The sequence below is a fragment of the Onychomys torridus genome, chromosome 1 (genome assembly GCF_903995425.1).
Source record: "Onychomys torridus chromosome 1, mOncTor1.1, whole genome shotgun sequence".
In the NCBI taxonomy this organism is placed as follows: Eukaryota; Metazoa; Chordata; class Mammalia; order Rodentia; family Cricetidae; genus Onychomys; species Onychomys torridus.
In genome coordinates this window covers 128,782,526-128,803,860 of record NC_050443.1, presented here as the reverse complement: position 1 = coordinate 128,803,860, position 21,335 = coordinate 128,782,526, and the positions used below count along the sequence as shown (strand labels likewise).

Genomic DNA, 21,335 nt, shown 5'->3' with positions numbered 1-21,335 from the left:
ATGACAAGGTAACCAAGCTTGAGACAAGGCTAATGACCTGGCTTAGAATACATAGCAAGGAGTTGGTAGGAGGGGAACTGACCCCAGACTGCAGGCACAGCACAAACAGCATGTGACTTGCCCCTCACAAGCAGGAATGAATGGAGGTTTCGGAGAAGTGAGGCAGGATGCAGATGGGGTTTGAGGAAGTTAGAGACAGTGCCCAAGTAAGGGCAGAGCGGTGAAGTGTGATGCCCAGGGCCGCCTTGCCTGCCAAGCAGGACTGAGCTGGGAGGCGACACAAAGCATTGTAGGGGGCCACAGGCATGGGCAGGGGTGGAGCAGGACTTGGGTAGGAGGGCAGGTAAAATATGCAGCACAGTAATTGATTAACTAAGCTCATTTAAAACCCAGGGAACGCTCAATGAGAATGACTGGGAATGAGGAAGTGGCAGGGGGTCTTCAGGGAAGCGAAAGGGGGTGGCTCAGGCTTTTGGGAACTGCAGGGTGCTGTGGGTGGCTAGAGGGAAAAGACAGGACAGTGGCAGCTGTTGGGAGGTACCAGCGGGAACAGCCAGCATCTGAGCCCGGGCTGAGAGGTAGCAGAGGGGGGTCCCTGCCAATCAGAGACACATCTTGTCTCTCTGATGGTAAGGATCTGGAATTAGGTCAGAATCCAGTGAGCCAAGGCAAGCAGGCACAAGGGACAGGCAAGAGACAGGGTGGGCCTTAGCCACTGCTGGAGAAGAACAGGGCAAATGGTGGGAGGGACGTTAGGTCACTGATGGGGGGCGCAGATGGGGGAGGGTTTCAAGCACATCAGCAGGCCCTAGTGGGAAGAAGAGATTAAGAGACTAAGTAGGTGGTCAGGCCAGATTCTTCCTGGTACTGCCCCCAGGCCAAGCCAGGCCAGCCCAAGGTGGGACTCAACCCTTTGTCTCTCAACCAAGAGCCAGGCCAGGCCTGGATAAGTGAGGATCACATGTTCTGCTTATAGAGGCTTCTGGGGGACTTCCTGTACATTTAGTCCATAATTACACACACACACACACACACACACACACACACACACACACACACGACCTCTGACATATAGCATGTGCCTAGTAAGTGCCTACCCTGCCAGCTTCCACATCCTGATCCTTCAATAGCTGCCAGGAAGCTTCCAGGGGCTACCATGGCATCCCCTTCTCCCTCCCCTTTTCCTCCTCATTCTCCAAGGTTTTACTAAGTATATATCTGTGCTGAGGACCAGCAGGGCTCTACTGAGAGTCTGCTCTGATCCTGGACACAAATGTGCTGGGCAAGGTATGGCAGGCAAGAGACTTCCATCTGTTGAAAGGCCAGGGTGGGTGGAGGGATGGCAGAGGCTGCACAAGGCCTTCCCAAAGGGAAGGCCTATCTGCCTGGTCCTAGGGTCCTCAGTCCCCTGTGACTTAGGTCTCAGAGCAGGAGTCCTTAGAGCAGGGAAGACCCAGAACAGTTAAGTGACTTGCTCAAGATTGCAGAACCTGGACACCTACAAATATGGAACTCCCTAGTCCCTGGCCTGGGGCAAAGGCATGGCCCTCAACACCTGGAGGCTGGGTGAACTCAACCTTTTTTCTCAGCAGTCCATTAGAGTTTGGGCCTCCCTAGAGATAGTTATAATTAGTCCCATCCAGCAAGTAGGGAATCTGAGACCAGAGGGTCACACCAATGTTATATAGCTGCTCAGTGCGATAGAACCAGTCCAGAACCCATACTCTGGACTCCGATGACCAAATGTAAAAGTGTCCCAGACTGTGTTGGGTACAGAAATCTCAAAGCATCATCCTCACTCCATTATCTAGAGTGGGCGTGGCCCCCAAGACCATACACCTAGGTAACTACAGGAAATGGAAGAGAAACCCAGTCTGGAGTGGGTGTGGGAGGGGTGGAGGATCAGCCCCTTAAAGTGAGGTTAGACAGCAAAGCATAGCAGTGTAGCACCAAGGAGGCTAAAGCAAGAGGGTCAAGAGTTCTAGGCCAGGGCCAGTGAGATGGCTAAGTGAGGAAGGGCCCTTGCTGTATAAGCTTGGGGACCTCAGTTCAATCCCTTGAACCTATGTAAAGGTAGAGGGACAGTACCAACCTCATAAAGTTGTCCTCTGACCTCAACATGTATGCAGTGACCCATGTGCTCCCTCCCCGATCTTACACACACACCCTGCACACTAATAAAAAATTATTTAAAAAGAGTTCTGGGTCAGCCTCATCTATGTGGCAAGAACCTGCGTCCACAACCAAAGCAAACCAATAGGAGGCTGGGTCTGGGGATGCAGCTCAGTTGGTAGAGTACTTGCCCAGCACACACAAAGCTCTAGATTCCCACCCTGGCACCACCTAAACCAGTCATTGTGGCTCATGCCCGAGCCCTAGTACTTGGGAAATGGAGAGAAGGGGTCATCCTTGGCTGTACAGGGCGTTTGAGGCCAATATACACTACATGAGACCCTGTACTCACTTCCCCACTCCAAAAATCAGACCGGAGCTGCCATTTACTTCAGGGCTTATGCTCTAGAATCTGAAGAAGGATCTCTACTCCTGGCTCCTACCAGGTCCAGTCACTTGTGTTCAGCCCCATTAGGACCCTGCCATTAACAAACCACCAAGGATGGATGCTCAGTTCATCTTACAGCAGGAAGCTAAGCCGCAGAAAGCCTGGATTTGCCTGTCCCCAACTCTTTGTGGACTATGATCCACAGCTCCTAGGCTATGCCTCTTGGAGCTGACATGAGCTTCTAGGGGGGTTACATAGCATGATCTAGCAATGTATGACCCTGAGCATGGTTCCTCTTAACTGCTGTAGGGAGTGGACTGCTCCAAGGCTCCCAAGACCCCAGTTAGGCTAAGAAGATCAGACTCTGGTCCCTATGTCTAAGGGCTGGAGAGATGGCTCCGTGGGTAAGAGTGCTTGCTGCTTAAGCATGAGGACCTGGGTTCAGATCCCAGTTGGCCATATGTACCTGCAAGCTGAGCACTGTGAGGACACACGGCACTATGAGAATCACTAAGGTATACCAGCCACCAGCTTAGCAGAAAAACAAGTTGCAGGTTCAGTGAGAGACACTGTTTCAAGGGAATATACAGTGGAGAGAGACAGGATACCTGACATCTCCTCTGACCCCCATGTACACACACACACACACACACACACAGCTCAATCTGGCCCCAGCCCAGAGAAGGGACCTGCAACCTTAGGGTCATACAGCAATTGCCTCAGTCCACTCAGCATAAAGGCTCACAACTTCCTTCAGACCAGGCTGCTCCTCAAACACACGGCCCCAGACAGGATCAAACACATGCATCCCCAAGCAGGATTGCATCAACCTCTGCAGGCACCAGGAACCCACCCCACACACTTTCCAAGCCTCTTTCCCTGGAGTGAAATTCCAACAAACACAGGCTGGCTTCTGCTCCCTCTAAAGGATCCAAGCCTGTCCACACCGCACATGATGTCAGGTTTGGTGCCCTGGCTGGAGTGGAAGCCCATTTCTCCCCTAGCACCTCAGATCAAGCTCAGCTGGGGTCTATGAAAGTAAATAGATCTCACCTGTTCCCCTCCCCCAGGGGCTTTTCTCCTTCCTTCTATCCTGGGACAATCCTTAGTAGGAACAACCCCCACCCTCCCGGACCTAGTCCCTCCAACCCAGGGAGAAGGTATTTGCCTAAATTCAAGAAAGGACATCAACTTTTATGAACACAGGGCAGGATCTCCTATTAGATTGACCAAGAACAGGAATCAGCCTTAACCAATGGTCCTAACAGATGTGAGTGGGGGTGAGACTCAAGTCTCAGGGTCTATGCTGTTCAGCTCCTCCAGACTTTGAGTCGCACAGACCCATCCCACATCTTGAATCACAAGGTTCCCATCAGCTGGCCAGGGACCTTGGAGAGACACAGCTAGCGTTCTCAGTTGCTCTGCTTCCTCAGAGTTCATGGGTGTTCCCTCCTTTAAATGCGTGCCCCAGATTTACTTTGGGGTATACATACTACCACTCATCCCCTCTCCGCCCGCCCCACCCCGCTTCTTTCATGAGCTCCATTGGAGCTAGGAGGAGTTGGCGCTGTCTCCTTCCCTCTCCCGGGCAACTGAGATCGGTCCCGCCAAGGTCCTTTCAGCTCTTAGGCAGAAGAGTGTCCTCACGGTACAATGCCACCCTCCGCTGCAGGCAGGGCTGGGAGTACAGATCATCTCCCAAGTGGGGTGCAAACAACAGCGGTGACCCCCTGTTCTCCCACCCAGGAGTCCAGCGCGGCCCAGACCAAGCGCAGAGCCACCGGCGTGCGGGGACCTACCCGCTCCACATCCCGGCGCCCCAGCTCTCCGCGTTGCCGCAGCCCGCGTCCACGCGCACAACCGACTCTGCCCGGGCCCCAGAGCTGCCCTGCAGCTTGTCAATCTCTCCACCGCCGGTCTGTCCCGCTGGCCGCCAAGGTTCACGGCTCCGCCCCACCCTGGCCCTTCCCCTGCCCTGGGCGGGTCACGTGCTCGAGAGGCGGCCCCAGGCCACGTGCCCGGCCCCGCCCCTCTGCCGGCCCTGGCCGGTCCCTCTAGCTGTGTGGGTACCGTGATCCCGCGGAGCGAGGGCAGGACTGAGCGGGTCATCTCGCAGCCAGAGCTGGCCTCGGCCTTTCCCAGTACTCTCTGCCTCGCACTTTTGGAACACCCTTGCTTGAGGTGGTCCTACAATGGCTCCCGGGGGTCTCAGCTCTGATTCTGGCGCAGACTGTCACTCAAAGCGGCCAGACACCTCCTACACACTCATTCAGACTTCTAGCCCTGGTACCCGTCTCTGGAGCACGGAGCTCCGTCTGCATCAGTCCCTGGGAAGTGGGTGGGGTAGACCCCAAACTAGTCCTATTCGTTGAGCAGTTAACCCCAGAGGGCACTACTTTGGCCCAACTTACCAATTCTGCTTTCCAGAGTCCTCCCCCACGTCCCTCTGAACTCTCTGCTCATCCCCAGCCTTTCCAGCCATCTTAAGCTCTGGAGACCACTCCACCAACCTCACAAGCACCTGTCAGCCCCAGGTATTTAAAAACAACAACAACAAAGTCTCTCTAAAGCTTGAATCCCTGGCCATTGGTCACCTCTCCCTCAGTTCCTCTGTCCTGCTTTTATCCCGGCCCTGACCACTGATTAGGATCCAGTGAGTAGAGCCCATAGCCAACCCCTCCTGGAGTGCTCCTGTGGACCCCCTCTGGGCTTTTGAGAACACATTTCACTCATCCATCCACACAAGAGACAGTCTGCTGCCCCTTCTGAGCTGTCTGAGGATCCTTGTAAAAGCAAGAAACCCTCCAGGTTGGAACCCCTCCCCCCCTCTCTCCCTCCCTCCCTCCCTCCCTCTCTCCCTCCCTCCCTCTCTCCCTCCCTCCCTCTCCCTGAATCCCCTCTTCTCAGTGGGTGTGAGTCATGTATTGCCTAGGCTGATTTCCAGCTTCTGGGCTGAAATGATCCTCCCTCAACTTTCTCAGTGGCTGTGACCACAGGTGCGTACCACCATGCTTGACTTACGGAATCCAGTATGGTGGACAACAGGTGCTTTCAAGGGCCTCTGCCAGGGCCTCAACTTGCCTAGGACCCATTCAACAACTAATAGTGTCTCCTTTCAAAACAAAAATGAGTTAGGCTGGAGAGATGGCCCAGGAAGGCATGCATTTTTCTTGCAGAGGATTCAAGTTTGGTCCGCAGCACCCACATCAGGCGATTGATAACCTCCTCTGACTCCAGCTCTAGGAGATCCTAAGCCCCCTTCTGGCCTCTGAGAACACCTGCATGAATGTGCACAAACCCACACACGGACACATACAAACATAAATATTTTTTAAAAATAGAAAAGAGTGTTCCTTTCCCAGTTTATAAGAACAAGGACTTAACCAGGCTGGAATCCATGTCTTTTCCCATGGCTGGCATCTTAGGGCCTGAAGAATCTGGACAGCCCTCCAAAGCATCCTTTTTATCTTGACAGACTCTCAGCCCAGGCCTCTTGTGTCCTTCACTCTCTATAGAGTGTTTATCAGGCTATGACTTCTCCTGGGTAACGACCAACCCCTTCTTGGGGCTATGTTCCTCCACCCAGCCCAGCCCAGTTTAGGGGCTGGCCTAAAGCAGATGTCAACATATTTTTGTTGACTTGAACCCTTCACTAGCTAAGCCTCAAGTAAATGCTGTTTCCTGCTCCTTGTTCTGGTCATTATCCAGGGGAAGGAGGAAAAGAGGACACAAAAAGAGTCCAGGACAGGGTCCTTGCCTGCCAAGACTTTAAAAGCCAGGGCAAGGATAAATTACGGCAGGTGGGGTTAATGGAAGATAAAGGGGAAGAGGTGTCAGCAAAAGGTCTGCAGTGCCAGAAGGAGAGGTCTCATCCTGGGAGCCCTTGAGGGGGGCCTCAAAGGACAAATGTGTGGTCACCACCCAAGAGCACTGACATTCAACTACTAACCAAAACTATCTTGTCATCTGTACGTCTAGCCTCTGTGAACTCCCAAGCCATACAGGGAACCCTCCTGTGCCACTGGAAAGGGATGGACTCAGAGAAGTTAAGGAACTGATGTCTCCCAGCCAGGGGTGAGGAGGTGGAATCTCTCTATGGCAGTTTTTCCAAGAGCCACTGGTCTTGCTGGAAGCTGCAGCTGGGTACAGCCAGCCCCCTGAGGGTTACTGGCCCAGCCAGTGGGGAGGGAAAAATTAAAGATGTGTCCGTAATCATTTACCATGGAAAGCCTCATCTTCCCACCTTCCACACCACCTCCTGTCCACTCTCCCCTCCCCGGCCTAGGCTGAGGCTGAAGGCACATGAGACTCGGGAGCCAGCCTGGATGAATCAGTCCCAGATTCCGCAGTTCTGTTTCTAGCCATGACCTACGATTACCCTCCTGAGCTTCAGTTTCTACCTTAGTCTAACCCTCAGGTTGGATCAGGTAATCAGGGCTCCTCTCTGAGTGTCCACCTTATAGGAAGCTACTGAAATTCTTTCTGGTTCAAAACAGCCCATTGTTCAAAAGCCACTTCTGATCCCACATCCCTGCAGAATGGCAAGACCCATCCCCCCCATCCCCCCCATCGCCCCTCAGTGTCCCAAGACCAGAGCTCACCTGTTTGCATTCCAGGGCTCCTCTGTAAAGTTCCTTTCAGGTACAGGACTCAAACCTGATGGGGCATAGCGGACAACGCCTGAGCTCATGGCCAAGAACACTGGGCATGATCCTCGGGCAGGGCACTGCTTGGGCTCTTCAGAGGCTTCCATGTCTAGAGGCCAGGCTGAGGCCCCTTTGGGCACCACAAGAAGCACCAGAGCCAGGCAGAGCCTCACAATAACTAACCTTTGCTATCTCTCAGGAGCAGCAGCCCAGTGGCCGGGCGGGGCCTCCCAGACAGGCTTCTATCTTCTTAAACCCTTAATTATTAACTCCTGAGACTCAGCGGGCAGCGGAAGACATGGGCCTCTTTCCTAGGTTATGGGCTCTGAGCTGGACAAGATCTACCTGGGAGCACGAGGGAAGCTGTTCCTCCGTGCTGATGCCCAGGGCTTCAGATCTCTTAGAGGGCGCCTGTCCCCAGCCCTCCCTTGCTGAAACATCCAACCTGGTTCCATTAGCACAGGCTGCTGTTTGCCTTTGGACAGGTATTTGTAGCCCCTTAAACCCTTCAAGAACCATCACCGAAGGGCAATTCAATGTAGCTCCAGCTGTTTCCATAAAATGGACTGCCAGTCTTTAAGGCATATCCAGCCAGCTGTCATTGCCTTTTCCTTCCAAAAGTTGTTTCTCTCTCTCTCTCTCTCTCTCTCTCTCTCTCTCTCTCTCTCTCTCTCTCTCCTTCTCTCTCTCTCTCTCTCTCTCCCCCCTTTCTTCTGCACAGAGTGGTCATGGTAATGCTGGGCATTGAAGCCTGAGCCTTGTACATGCAAATGCTGAGCCACACACCCAATCCTTACAATTAACTGCAACTTCCACTGTGTTTTGTACCTTTCAAAACGGAAAAGATTTCTTCCTTGGCCGTGGGACCTTGGATGAGTCCCTTAGCCTCTCTAGGACTCAGCCTCTCATCTATAAAATGGGAACTATTCTTCCCTATGAGAGACAGTAACCTTCATGGAGGGTCTACCCTGGTGTCACAGGAGCACCCCCTAACTTCTTCCTCTTCTGCTTACACTATTGTCTCTGGTCAGCCTTTGGGTCCTTCTGGGCCCCTCCTCACCAGCGCCGCACCCCGCCTAGCTGGCCAGCGGATAACAGTATCTCTGCTCAGCTTTGGGCTGTGACGCCTGCTTGGCCTAATGTAAGCCAGATGCTGGCGGAGGGTTTCCTGGCTGTGAATTTTCCATGGCCTGCTCCCACCCCCTTCCTGTTTTTGCTTCTCGCTCATCCCCCTACTAAACTCTCCAGTGCCCCCACCTTCCTCTGCAGGGCAACCAAGGCCTCACCTGGAAACCATTAGCAGAAAACAGGATGTGCAGAAAGGGGGTGCATCTCCTACCACCCTGACCACCCTGGCCTGGATGGTAGCAAAAGGCACTGGCGGGGGAAGAAAGGGATCCTCAGTGGGGAAATTGAGTCAGAGGTGCTGGGGACCTCACAAAGAAACAAGATACTCTCTGGGCATTTGCTTAGAAGGGAGGGTCTGTGAAGTCCTTTGCCAGAGCCAGTAAGGGGTTAACACTCCCCACTTACAAGTCAGGAGACTGAGACTTGAAGAGTCAGCCAGGGTCACTGATGAGTGGGCACCGGGAGACAGTTGGGAACGGGCCAGCTGGCAACAGAGCTGTCATCTAGTCTCTCTGGGGTTTGTTTCATACCCATCCCTGCCTGCCCTCCCCCTTATGGCTTGAGGTTGAGCCTGGAGTCTGGTCACGAGGGGGAGACTCCCCAGGCGAAAGGTAGCTGCCCAGACCTGGCCGGGCAGGCTCTGAGGCAGATGGATCTACTTCTGCAGGAGCTCCACAGGGTGACCTTGGGCAAGCAGGCCGAGGAAGGTGTGAGCAGAGGGGACGGCTCTGTTTGTCTTCCTTGTCCTGTGAGACTTTCCAGGCAGCAAGGATTTGAACATACACCCCACCCGATTCCCCAACTCCCCCAGCAAGGTCTCCCTTATTTCCATGAAAACAACACAGCCTCTGGGCTCCTCAAGCCTCCTCTGGCTGCCCCTCCCTCGGCCAGCTGTGCAGTGTTTGGACAACTGGATGGAATGTTCTGCTGCCAGAATTCTCCCTGGATCCCTGAGCTCGGATTTCACCAGGGAGGGGGGAAGGATGCTGGCTCCAAGGGGAGGGAAGAGGTTGGGGAGTTCAAACACAGGCCTGGACACCCCAGTCCCTGTGCCCTCAGGCCTGAGAGACATAAGTGCCTGCCACCCTGTTCCCCTGAGGCTCTGAAGTCTGGCCAGGATCCTAGGGAAAAGCCGGATGGCCAATGGCGGCAGCTGTATGTTGAAAAGGACTTGGTCAAGCCAATGATGAAGTCAGACCCTGGGGACAGTCTGGGCTGGGTGAGGATCATCAGCTCTTGGAGAATTCTAAGAATGTGAGGATCATGCTAGCACTGATCTTTCTATCCCACAGCCTCTCCGTTTCATGGCTAGGACAGCTGGGCTCCAGGGGCAGGTATGTTTGCTTAAGTGGACACAGCATGCCCAGTTAGACCTACAACTGAACCAGGTCTCCTGATGCTAAACTTGCACTTCTCACTGTCCAGGGAGTCCTCATCCTCAACTCTAGAGACACACATCATCTTTGCTCTTCCCCAAAAGACACAAGAGAGACGGTCTGTAGTATATGATAATCAACGTTCATAAAGCAATAGCTACTTAGTGCCAGGGTGGCCTCTGAGAGTGTGCCGTCAGCTGCTTTGTGGACCAGGGGAGGGAGGGGCTTGGAGAGCCAGGACACCTCCCGCCATCTCTTGCTCTCCCTAGCACTCCCCACCCCCAGGACCTCATGAGAAAATCCTTTTCTCTGGCTTAGAAAGCACAAGCTCTGGATCCAACTATAATAATGCTAGTCTGAGACTCAGTTTACCCACCTTAAAATGGGGCGGGGTTATCTTTCATTTAATTCCTTTGTGTTGAGGTTGCTGGTGGCTGGGGGTATTGATTGGGTGCTGATGGACCTCTTTGGTGACTCAGTATGGAGACTGAGAAAACAAACCACTGGAGCTCAGACAGAGGGAAAGGAAGGAAGGGATTACTTTAGGCTAAATAGGTGTGTGAAACTCATCCAGGTACCCCTGGGGCCTGGGCTGGTTCCCTGAGATGAAATCTGCCCAGAAGGAAAGCCTACCCACCTGATGGAGGAGTTTGAGAGCCGTGCAGACCTTCAGGGAAAGACACAACTATGAGAAGAAGGTGTGACTGGAGTGGAAGGCTCCAGATAAAGGAATGTGGGGAGCGGCACTGACCTGCCAACATAGCATCTCCGTTATACTTTTGGTTCTTATTTTAAAGGTGGGAATTGGGGTCTAGAGGCATAGCTGCATGGTACAGCACCTGCCTAGCATGCATAAGACCCCAGGTTTCATCTTTAGCAGAAAGGGCTTGGGATGAAGACCCTGGGGAGGCCAAAGGGTATGGCTAATAGCAAACAAGTGGCGACACTTAGGTCTGACTTCAAAGCTCACTTCATCATCTCTCCACCTTTCCAGAAAGAGGGGGAAGGTCTTATGTAGCCCAGGCTAGCCTCCAACTAGCTAGATAACTGAGGATGACCTTAAACTCCTATAGTGCTGGGATCACAAACATGTGACCTCAAACCCGGTTTATGTGTGCTGAGCATTTAATTTAGGGCTTTGTGTATGTTGGGTAAGCCCTCTGCTGACTGAGCTATATCCCCAACCCTGTCTCTGTTTTTGTTTTCATATTTATTTAGTTTGGAGGGGATGTGCATATGCCACAGCACACATGTCAGAGAACTACTTTAGAGAGTCAGTTCTCTCCTTCCACCTGTGTGTCCCAGGAATCAAACTCAGGTTGTCAGGCTTATCAGCAAGTGCCCTTAACCCACTGAGCCAGCTCATCAGCCCAAGTTCCTTGTTTTTCTGGAATAGGCTCTCACTGTGAAACCTGGCTGGCCTGGAGCTTATGGCAACACTCCTGTCTCAAACTCCTGAGGGCTGAAAGTGAGCTTCTTAGAAACAGTAGAACTTGAGGAATATGTAAGACTTAAAGATCTACTTAGTAATAGGACATTTTGTGCTTAGGGACCAGCAAATTTGGGAGTGGCAAAAGTAAACACATCCAGAGAGAGAGAGAGACAGACCCTCCATCCTGCCTGGAGCTTAGGCTCAATGCAGGGGAGTCAGGAAGCATCCAGAAAAGACTGGGAAGAGAGTGTCAGGCTTGGAGCCTCAGAGGCCAAGCTAAAGAATTTGGAATTTGTTCTAAATGCTCTTAGGAGCACTGTTTACATTTTGTTTTAGCCATTCATTCATTCATTCATTCATTCTATTAGCAAGAGAGTGGAATGATCCAGGCCCTCCTGGCAGCAGAAAATAGAAGTGACCATTTACTCATCAAATCTCCAGAAAGGGAGACTTGGTCAGCTTGGGCATACTGGACAGGACAGAGACAGAAGAGAATCAATTGATCTGTTCATATTAACACTGAAAAGTTTTCCAAGCCCTCTCTCTCACCCTCATCATCTCATGACAAAAGTAACCAACACTAAAAGGCAAATAAACTGGGAACATGCTCAGCCAATGGTAAAGGGGCCACATCTTTAACATGGCAAGAATTCACAAGAGCCAGGCGGTGGTGGCACATGCTTTTAATCCCAGCACTTGGGAGGCAGAGCCAGGTGGATCTCTGTGAGTTCAAGGCCAGCCTGGGCTACCAAGTGAATTCCAGGAAAGGCGCAAAACTACACAGAGAAACCCTGTCTCAGAAAAAAAAAAAAAAAAAAAAGAATTCACAAGAATCAATAAGAAAAACACTGGGAGCCCAGCAGATGTTCAGTTAGTCACTTAAATTGGCCTGACACTGGAGTAGGATATGTTAGTGATCAAGAGAGCATCTCTCCATTCATGAAGCACAACTTGGGAGGTGGTGCTGTGTGGGGATGAGATTCAGACAGCTGACTGGAGCACCATGTGGAAGACACCCAGATAAGGGAAGTATGGGGTACTCTGAAGTCTCCCAGCAACTCCTAACCTGGACCTAGAATCTAGAAAAAAAAAAAAGTTGAAGGGAGAAGTTAGGGAGAGGGAATGAAATTATTGGAAGATATGGGCTAATGTGAGAATTAGGGACCAGATCATGGGAGTGGTGGGGGTATATCCTGAGTTTAGACTTTGCACATAAGGACGAAGGGAAGTCATTGGGAGATTTAGGCAGATGTGTGATGTGACTGGATTTCCATGTCAAAAGAGTGGCTCTCAGGGCCAAGCATGGTGATGTAGGCCTGTAATCCCTGTACTTGGGGAGTAACGGCAGGAAGATGAAGAGTTCTTCAAGGTCAGCTTTGGCTACATAAGTCTAAGGTCAGCCTGGACTTCCTGAAATCCTGTCTCAAAGTAAGAAGGCTCCTAGAAGGCATGTGAAATCACCAGACATTTCCGCTCCTCACGATGTGTTGACTTGAAGCAGTGAGGAGCACTTCTGTTACTGAAAATGAATACCCTAAACCAGGCATGGGAGAGCTCATCTGTGATTCCAGCTCCTAGAGACAGGAGGATGATTTAAGCCCAAAGTTGAAGACCAGCTTGTGCAATGTAATGTTACTCTGAACAAACAAAAAAAAAATCCTAGAGAGAGACGCCATGGTTATTTGAGACCTTGTCTGCCACTATCTCCAAAAGCCATCTCCTTCCTTACAAAGGAAAGCAAGGATGAAGCAGTTGAAGCAGGGAGCAGGACCAGCAGGGAGAGTGGGAGCTGGATGTGGAGCAACTACATGCACCCAGAGTCCTTGAGGAGAGCCACAGTATTCCATGTTGGTGACATCCTTTGATAGAACTATATCTGAATCTTTGGAAGAGAGTGTCTGAATTGATTGGTGCCGAATTCCCATTAGTCAACAATGAGGAGGGAGCTGTCAGTCCGAGATCACCAGAACGTAAAGATGCTAGCCACTATAAGTGAAGGTCAGCAGAAACAACCCACAAACAGATTTGGGTGCCTTGGGGCTCCAGATATAATTAGGTTTCTTTATGCAAAGCAGAAAGGTTATAGATGAATTTAAGATTAAAAGCAACATGAGATCATTAAGGAGAACAGAAAAAGAATTTAAATGGCTAAATGAATATTTATGTTTTCAAAATAAGGGGTCAAATAACGAATTAGACAGTGTAAGAGAGAGAATTGAATCCCTGGAGGCTATATCCAAATGTAAGAGCTGGGAGGAATGCCGAGAACCTTCGTCTTCTGGACCTGACACAGCTGTTGTACTTATGAACTCACAGTTACCTGCACAGTTACCTTTGGGGCTGGAGAGATGGCTCAGAGGTTAAGAGCACTGGCTGCTCTTCCAGAGGTTCTGAGTTCAATTCCCAGCAACCACATGGTGGCTCACAACCATCTGTAATGAGATCTGGTGCCCTCTTCTGGCCTGCAGTCATACATAATAAATAAATAAATCTTAAAAAAAAAAAAAATGCCGGGCGGTGATGGTGCACACCTGTAATCCCAGAACTCGGGAGGCAGAAGCAGGAGGATCTCTGTGAGTTCAAGGCCAGCCTGGTCTACAGAGCTAGTCCAGGACAGACTCCAAAGCTACAGAGAACTCTGCCTCGGAAAAAAAAAAGAAGAAGAAGAAAGAAAAAAAGAGTAGGTCCTACAACATTTCTTCTTGGACGGTGGAAGGACTTATGATGTCCCACTCATCCCTGATGGACTACTGGCAGCCGATGGTTGCTGGGGGAGACGGGAGTAATTTTCTTCAGTAGTGCAGCCACTGATAAGTTGTCCATACCCTAGTGGATAATCTCCCACCAGTGCTCACATAAGCAACCCTAACTAAACACTGAGAGTCACCCACAAAAAGAAGACATAGAAGCTGCTGGACACCTTCTGGGAAGGAGAAGGAAGGGCATGAGAGAGGAGAATGGGGTGGAAATGGTTGAGATTCATTATATACATGTATGAAACTGTCAACGAGTACAAAATAAAAAAATAGAAGTTAAATTCATCCAAAAGATAATATAGCTCTAAATTAATAGATACCTAATAAAATATTTAAAGCAAAAACTGGAAGAGCTGCAAGGAGCGATTAGATAACTCTGCCAACAGGGGATGAGTATCAGCAGACGGAGCTGGGAAGCAGAATGCCAGGGCTTGGCGGCAGCAGAGACGTCTGCATTTGCAGTAATGGTCTAAGCACAGAGCACTGGCTCCAAGCAAACTGAGGAGCAATTGGATCAGAGTCTGTTTCCTTCACGCCGCTAGGCAGTTGCCCGTTCTGACTCCTGCCTAAGACTGGAAATTGCTGGCTCTGTTGGCTGGGCATGGTGGCACATACCCTTAGGTCCATCACTAGACAGGCAGTAGTAAGCAAGTCTCTGAGTTTGAGGCCTACCTGATCAACACAGCAAGTTCTAGGATAGCCAGGGTTACATAGGGAGACTTTGTCTCAAAAAGTCAAGGAGGAGCAGGGCGGTGGTGGCGTACGCCTTTAATCCCAGCACTCGGGAGACAGGCGGATCTATCGAGATCCAGGACAGGCACCAAAACTACACAGAGAAACCCTGTCTCAAAACCCACCCACCCACCCCCCAAAAAAAGACATTTGCTAAGCTTAGTTTTAAAAAAATTTGTGTGTGTGTGTGTGTGTGTGTGTGTGTGTGTGTGTGTGTGCGCGTGTGTTATGATGTACACATCGAGGTAGGAGGGCAATTTGCAGGAGTCCTTTCTCTTTTTCCACCACGTGGGTCCCAGAGATCAAACTTACATCATCAAGCTTGTTAGCAAACAGACCTACCCACTGAGCCATCTTACTGGCCTTTGGTAAGCTACTTTTGAAAATTAAAAATTAAAAAAAAAAAAAGACTGGAAATTACTCTCTGGAGATGATAAAACAGAATGTCTTTGGACCTGTGGCTGCCTGAGGAAGTTTAGCAATCTTGCAGACATGCTGAACACTGAGATCCAACACACACACACACACACACACACACACACACACACACACACACCCCTTCTCTCACTTGACTGTCAGAATTTACTCTCCAAACACCCCTCTTTGGGATTCTGACCATGAGAAAGAGGCCTAAGACTAGTGTAACCGTCTGGCTAAGAACAGTGTATGGAAAGGCGCCGTGGTGGCGCACACCTTTAATCCCAGCACTTGGCAGACAGAGGCAGGCGGATCTCTGAGTTTGAGGACAGCCTGATTTGCGGAGCTAGTTCTGTGACAGCCAGAGATACACAAAGAAACCCTGTCTCAAAAAACAAAAACCAGCCAAACAAACAAACAACAGCAACCAAAACAGTGTGTGGTGAGGTTGACTACCACACTTAGGAGCATCTCATTAATGTTTGGTTTTGTACTAAGATGGGGGTCTCATATTGCCCAAGCTGTACTCAAATTCCCTATAGAGCCAAAACACATAACCTTGGATTCCTAATCTTCTTGCTTCTATTTCTCAAGTGTGTCACCACACCCAGCTTCCATCTTATTTATTTTTGAGACATGAGGCAGGGTCTTGGGTCTTGCTATGTTTGTAACCCAAGCTGGTCCTGGAGTTTCCATACTACTTACTCTTTTACCCTTTAAAAGTTCTTTAACTTTAAAAATTATTCTTACACCTGGGAGTGGTGGCATATGCCTTTGACCCCAGAATTCTGGAAGCAGAGGCAGACAAATCTCCAAATTTGAGACTGGCCTGGTCTACAGAGGGAGTTCCAAGACAGCGAAGACTACACAGAGAAACCCCGTCTTAAAACAAAACAAACAAATTTATATTATTTATTGGGGGTGGGGGTTCATGTGTGCCACAGTGTACACATGTTAGTCAGAGAACAATTTGTGAGAGTTGATTCTCTCCTTCCATGTGGGTCCCAGGGATTTAACTTGAGTCATCAGGCTTTTCAGAAAGTGCCTTTGCCCAGTGAGCCATCTTGCCATCCCCACTTCCAGAGTTCTTGGCTGTAAACAGACAACCAAAGATTATCAACCAATTGTGTGAAGCCTTCTAACATGAAGGAAACCAAACTCAGTAAGTTTAAAAGAAAAAAAAGAAAAGAAAATGACTGAAGACCTTGACCTATACAAGACTGTCTCAAAGCAAGCAAGGCAGGCAAGCAAAGATTCCCAAATGAGTGAGAGAAGACCTGATGTCCCCACATCCACCAATGGGAAGACGTGCACACCACCACGGACTTTCCAACATGGATTCTAGGATTGCTTCTGGAAACCCAGCTTGGGTCCTCTAGCTTGCAAGGCAAGCGTTTACTAACTGGGTTATCTTCTCCCCTATCTTCTGTTTTAACCCGTGGTGCATTGGAGGATGACATCTTCATCTACCAAATCGGAAGCCAATAGTTAGTTAATATCTCAAACTGATTACTGAAAAGCTTCCAGTACAGATGTTTTTTAGAAATATGGTGATGTATAAATCCCAGAAGGTAGAGGAAAACAAGGAAGGATGGAGGATGGAAACAAAACACTGAAGCATTTATTTGGTTGGATTTAGGGGGATTGTTTGTTTGTTTTTCTTTCTTTCTTTCTTTTTCTTTCTTTCTTTCTTTCTTTCTTTCTTTCTTTCTCTTTCTTTCTTTCTTTCTTTCTTTCTTTCTTTCTTTCTTTCTTTCTTTCTTTCTTTCTTTCTTTCTTTTTTTGCCAGCGCTGAGGACTGAACCCAGGGCCTTGCACTTGCTAGGCAAGTGCTCTACCACTGAGCTAAATCCCCAACCTCTTGTTTGTTTTTCAAGACAGGAATTCTGTGTGTAGCCTTGGCTGTCCTGGAACTCACTATGTAGGCCAGGCTGGCCTTGAACTCACAGAGATCTGCTGTGAAACAATCCTTTTCTACACTATAAATATGTATTACTCTCATTTGCTAATAAAAAGCTGATGGGCCAACAGCTGGGTAGAAAGAGATTGAGTGAGAGAACCAGACTAGGAGAATTCTGGGAAGAGGAAGGGGGAGTCAGAGAGTCGCCAGCAAAACAGCTGAGAAGCAAAATGAGAATGTCATACTGAGAAAAGGTACCAAGCCACATGGCTAAACATAGATAAGAATTAAGGGTTAATTTAACTGTAAGAGCTAGTCAGTAATAAGCCTGGGCTACCAACCAAGCACTTATAATTAATATAAGTCTCTGTGTGGTAATTTGGGAAGTGGTTGCTGGGTATTTGGAAACAGGCGATTGGGACAAGAAACATCCGATTACAGAGATCTGCCTACCTCCGCTTCCTGAGTGCTGGAATTAAAAGCTTGCACCACTACAAACCCATTCACTGCTATATTTTAAGGAGTTTTTGTTTTGTTTTGTTTCTTCTTGTTTGTGGCTGTGTGAGCTATTGAGTTATCTACACATGTGCTGTAGTTTGGGTCTGACATGTCCCCTCAAATGTTCATGTGCTCAAGGCATGGGTCCCAGCTTGGTGACAGAAATGTTTTAAATTTTATTTATTTGTTTTGAGACAGGTTCTCATGTAACCCAAGGTGACTTTAAACTTAAAAGTAGCCAAAGGATGGGTTGGGGATTTAGCTTAGTGGTAGAGTGCTTGCCTAGCAAGCGCAAGGCCCTGGGATTGATCCTCAGCTTAAAAAAAAAAAAAAAAAAAAAAAAAAAGTAGCCAAAGGTTAATTTGAGCTAGGTATGGAGATGCATGTCTTTAATCCCAGCACTCGGGAGGCTGAGGCAGGTGGATGTCTGTGAGTTCAAGACCATCCCATCCTGATCTACATGGAGAGACCTCATTTCAAAAATAAGTAAAGCAACATAAAGACAGTAAAGGTGATTCCCAGGACAACTATTAAGAGAACTTAGAGATCCAAGTTGAGAGAGAGAGAGAGAGAGAGAGAGAGAGAGAGAGAGAGAGACTAAAAAGGGCAAACTGGAAAATATCAGGGAAGGGGCCAGGCAAGGTGCTCCATGCTTGGAATCCTAGCATTTGGAAGCCAGGTGAGTGAAGATTGCAAGTTCAAAACCTGGGCTATATAAGTCCCAGGCCAGCCTGGATCCATACCGGGGTTTTATTCCAAATACCAAGCTCTACTCCCAACAAGAGCTGGAGATACAGTTTAGTGACAGAATGCCGGCCTGGCATGTGCAAGGTCCTGGATTAACAACACAAGCGCACACATATACACGCATGTGCTCTCTCTCTCTCTCTCTCTCACACACACACACAATAAATAAAAGTCACACCAAATCTGTTATAGCTAGTAGGTAAATTCAGTGAAGTTGCAAGAAACAAGAGAAAGCATAAGAATCAGTTGCTGCACGCCTTTAATCCCCACTCTTAGGAGAGAGACCTGGAGGAAGCAGCAGGAGCCATACGAAGAGAGGAGGTAACGAGCCATGTGATGGAACACAGATTAAAATAAATGGGTTAATTTAAGTTATAAGAGCTGGTGGGATAAGTCTAAGCTAAAGCCAAGTTTTCATAGTTAATAATAATAAGTCTCTGAGTCTTCATTTGGGAGATGGCAGTTCAGAGAAAGACGTGCTACACCTGACCTACATACTTTGCCTCGTGATACTAAGGGTTTTGCATATAGCACAGTGGGAGACGGCTTGTCTAGCATGTACAAGACACAGAACAAAAAAATGTGACACCGACAAACAAGGACAGCTACAGAGCAGTTCCATTTCTGTCTGCTGGCAAGACTCCAAAAGTGAGTCAACAAAACAACTCTGGTTGCAATATTATCAAAAATTAAAAAGAGGGCCTGGCGGTGGTGGCACACGCCTTTAATCCCAGCACTCGGGAGGCAGGGCCAGGTGGATCTCTGTGAGTTTGAGGCCAGCCTGGTCTACACAGCAAGTTTCAGGAAAGGTGCAAAACTACACAGAGAAACCGTGTCTCGAAAAACCAAAATAAAAATAAAAAAATTAAAGTTAAAATTAAAAAATAAAAAGAGAAGTTTTTAACCAAGAGGGTATGTAAAACTTACTCACTGTGCCAGGCATGCTGGTGTAAGCCTTTAATACCAGCACTTGGGAAGCAAAGGCAGGCAGATTTCTGTGGGTTTGAGGCCAGCCTGGTCTAACTAGTTCCAGGATAGCCAGGGCTATGTAGAGACACTCTGTCTTAAAATAAATAAATAAATAGATGATAGATAGATGAATAGATAGATAGATAGATAGATAGATAGATAGATAGATAGAAAATAAATAAATGAATGAATAACTAAATAAATAAATAAATAAAGTTACACACTGAAAACTACAAACTATTGTTGAATGAAAGAGACCTAAGTAAATGAACAGACAGCCCAAGTTCACAGACAGGAAGACTAATATGATATACATGACAGAGTGACCTACAGAATCAAAATCATCCTGTCACAATTCTGTCATTCTTCAGCAGTGGCAAGGGGATCCTAAAATTCATAGGAATGTCAAGGCAATGGTTCACTGGAACTGTCAACTTGACACAATCTAGAATCACTGCAGAAGAGTCTCCAAGAGGGATTGTCATGGTCAGGTTGGCCTGTGGACATGCCTGTGGGGGATTCTCTTGATTAATTGTTGTGGGAAGACCCAGGCTGAAAGTAGGAGACCCCGTTCCCTGGAGTTTGGTCCTGGACCGCATAAGGGCAGACAAGGAAACCTGAGCCGATGGTACAGCCCATCGTTTCTTTCCTGCTCCTAACTATGATATGACTAGCTACTTCAAGTTCAGACTGCCTTGACTTCCCCGAAATGATGGGCTGTGACCTGGAATCAAGCCGAACAAGCCCTCCTCCCTGAAAGGGTTTCTGTCCGTGTTTCATCACAGGAACAGAAATGAACCCAAGCCACATCCAAAAATAACCAAAGTCAGAGAACCCATACTTCTTCTTCTTCTTTTTTTAATACTGTTTTCTCAATCTTTTTTTTAAAAAAGATTTATTTATTTATTATGTATACAGTGTTCTGTTTGCATGTGTCCCTGCATGCCAGAAGAGGACGCCAGATCTCATTACAGATGGTTGTGACCCACCATGTGGTTGCTGGGAATTGAACTCAGGACCTCTGGAAGAACAGTCAGTGTTCTTAACCTATGAGCCATCTCTCCAGGCCTCCATACTTCTTTTTTACATTTGCTTATTTGACGTGTGTGTGTAGGGGCATAGGGAAGGTTGGTGCACATGTGCAATGGAGCATGTGGAAATCAGAGGACAATTTTCTCTTCTTCCACTTGTGGGGACTGAACTTATGTCATCTTACCCACTGAGCCTCACTCACATTTTTTGATTTCAAAACAGCATGCCTACTCACTGTCTGCCACTGTATAAATAGGGGCTTGATGGTGCATGCTGTTAAGTCTGGGACAAATGGCTGAGATGCCTATGTATGATGGTAAAAACCTAAGATTATAGAAGGTGTGCTGGCTAGTCTTATGTCAACTTGACACACAAATTAGAGTTGTCTGAAAGGAAGGAAATTGAGAAAATGCCTCCATAAGATCCAGCTGTAAGGCATTTTCTTAACTAGTGATTGATGGAGGGCCCAGCCCAATGTGGGTGGGGCCATCCCTGGGCTGGTGGTCCTGGGTTCTCTAAGAAAGCAGACTGAGCAAGCCATGGGGAGCTGACTTCCTTTGGTAATGAACAGCAATATGGAGGTGTAAGTAGAATAAACCCTTTCCTCCACAGCTTGCTTTTTGGTGATGGTGTTCTGTTGCATCAATAGAAACCCTGACTAAGACAGAAGTCTACTCAGATAAACAAATGTTGACTTGAGATGTATGTCTAATGACTTATGTCTGTGCTTACTGATCAACATCAAGCTTCTAGAAAATTTAGGTAAGTAACAGCATACGTTTGATAAATAAGATTTATAAATTCCTAAGGTCTGCTCAGGTTCACAGTAATATTTGTTTAGCTTCATTGTCTTTGCTCCATTTGTTAAGCTTTATCTATTTGGATTTAAAAAAAAAAAAGCCTGATATTCTGTAATGGTAAAAGTTTATCTTCAATTAAATCAACTCAAACTTTTAAAGTTCAAACTTAACAGGGATAAAGCTATACAATCCTAATCTTATAAAAAGCCACTAACTTGTAACTTGTTATGTAATTTAATGACAAGCTTTATTTAGCCTCCTGTATGTTTCAAGGTTAAGCCTAAAATCAGATATACTGAATAAACAGTGGTCTTCAAAACTTTTCATAGGTCAGTTGATTATTGCATTTAAGGTGTTTGATGGAAGGGAGAGGGAGAGAGAGGAACCAGGAGCAGCAGCCAG

At 48.2% G+C, this 21,335-nt stretch overlaps 1 protein-coding gene across 8 annotated transcripts in view; it reads right to left on the bottom strand.

Annotated features, from left to right (window-relative positions):
* Positions 1–21,335, bottom strand: part of Rab3il1 (RAB3A interacting protein like 1) — a 49,312-nt gene that overhangs the window by 16,320 nt on the left and 11,657 nt on the right. For 3 of the 8 annotated variants that reach the window (XM_036204957.1, XM_036204965.1, XM_036204981.1), the window contains exon 1: positions 4,300–4,468. The exons of 3 other annotated variants lie outside the window; for them this stretch is intronic. Coding sequence is in view for 4 of the 5 variants with exons in the window: in XM_036204965.1 (XP_036060858.1) it covers positions 4,300–4,310 (11 nt within the window). In the remaining variant the exon portion in view is untranslated. Of the gene's footprint in view, positions 1–4,299; positions 4,471–7,101; positions 7,254–21,335 lie in introns of those variants that run through there. 2 more of the 8 variants (XM_036204989.1, XM_036204998.1) reach the window with 2 other exon arrangements.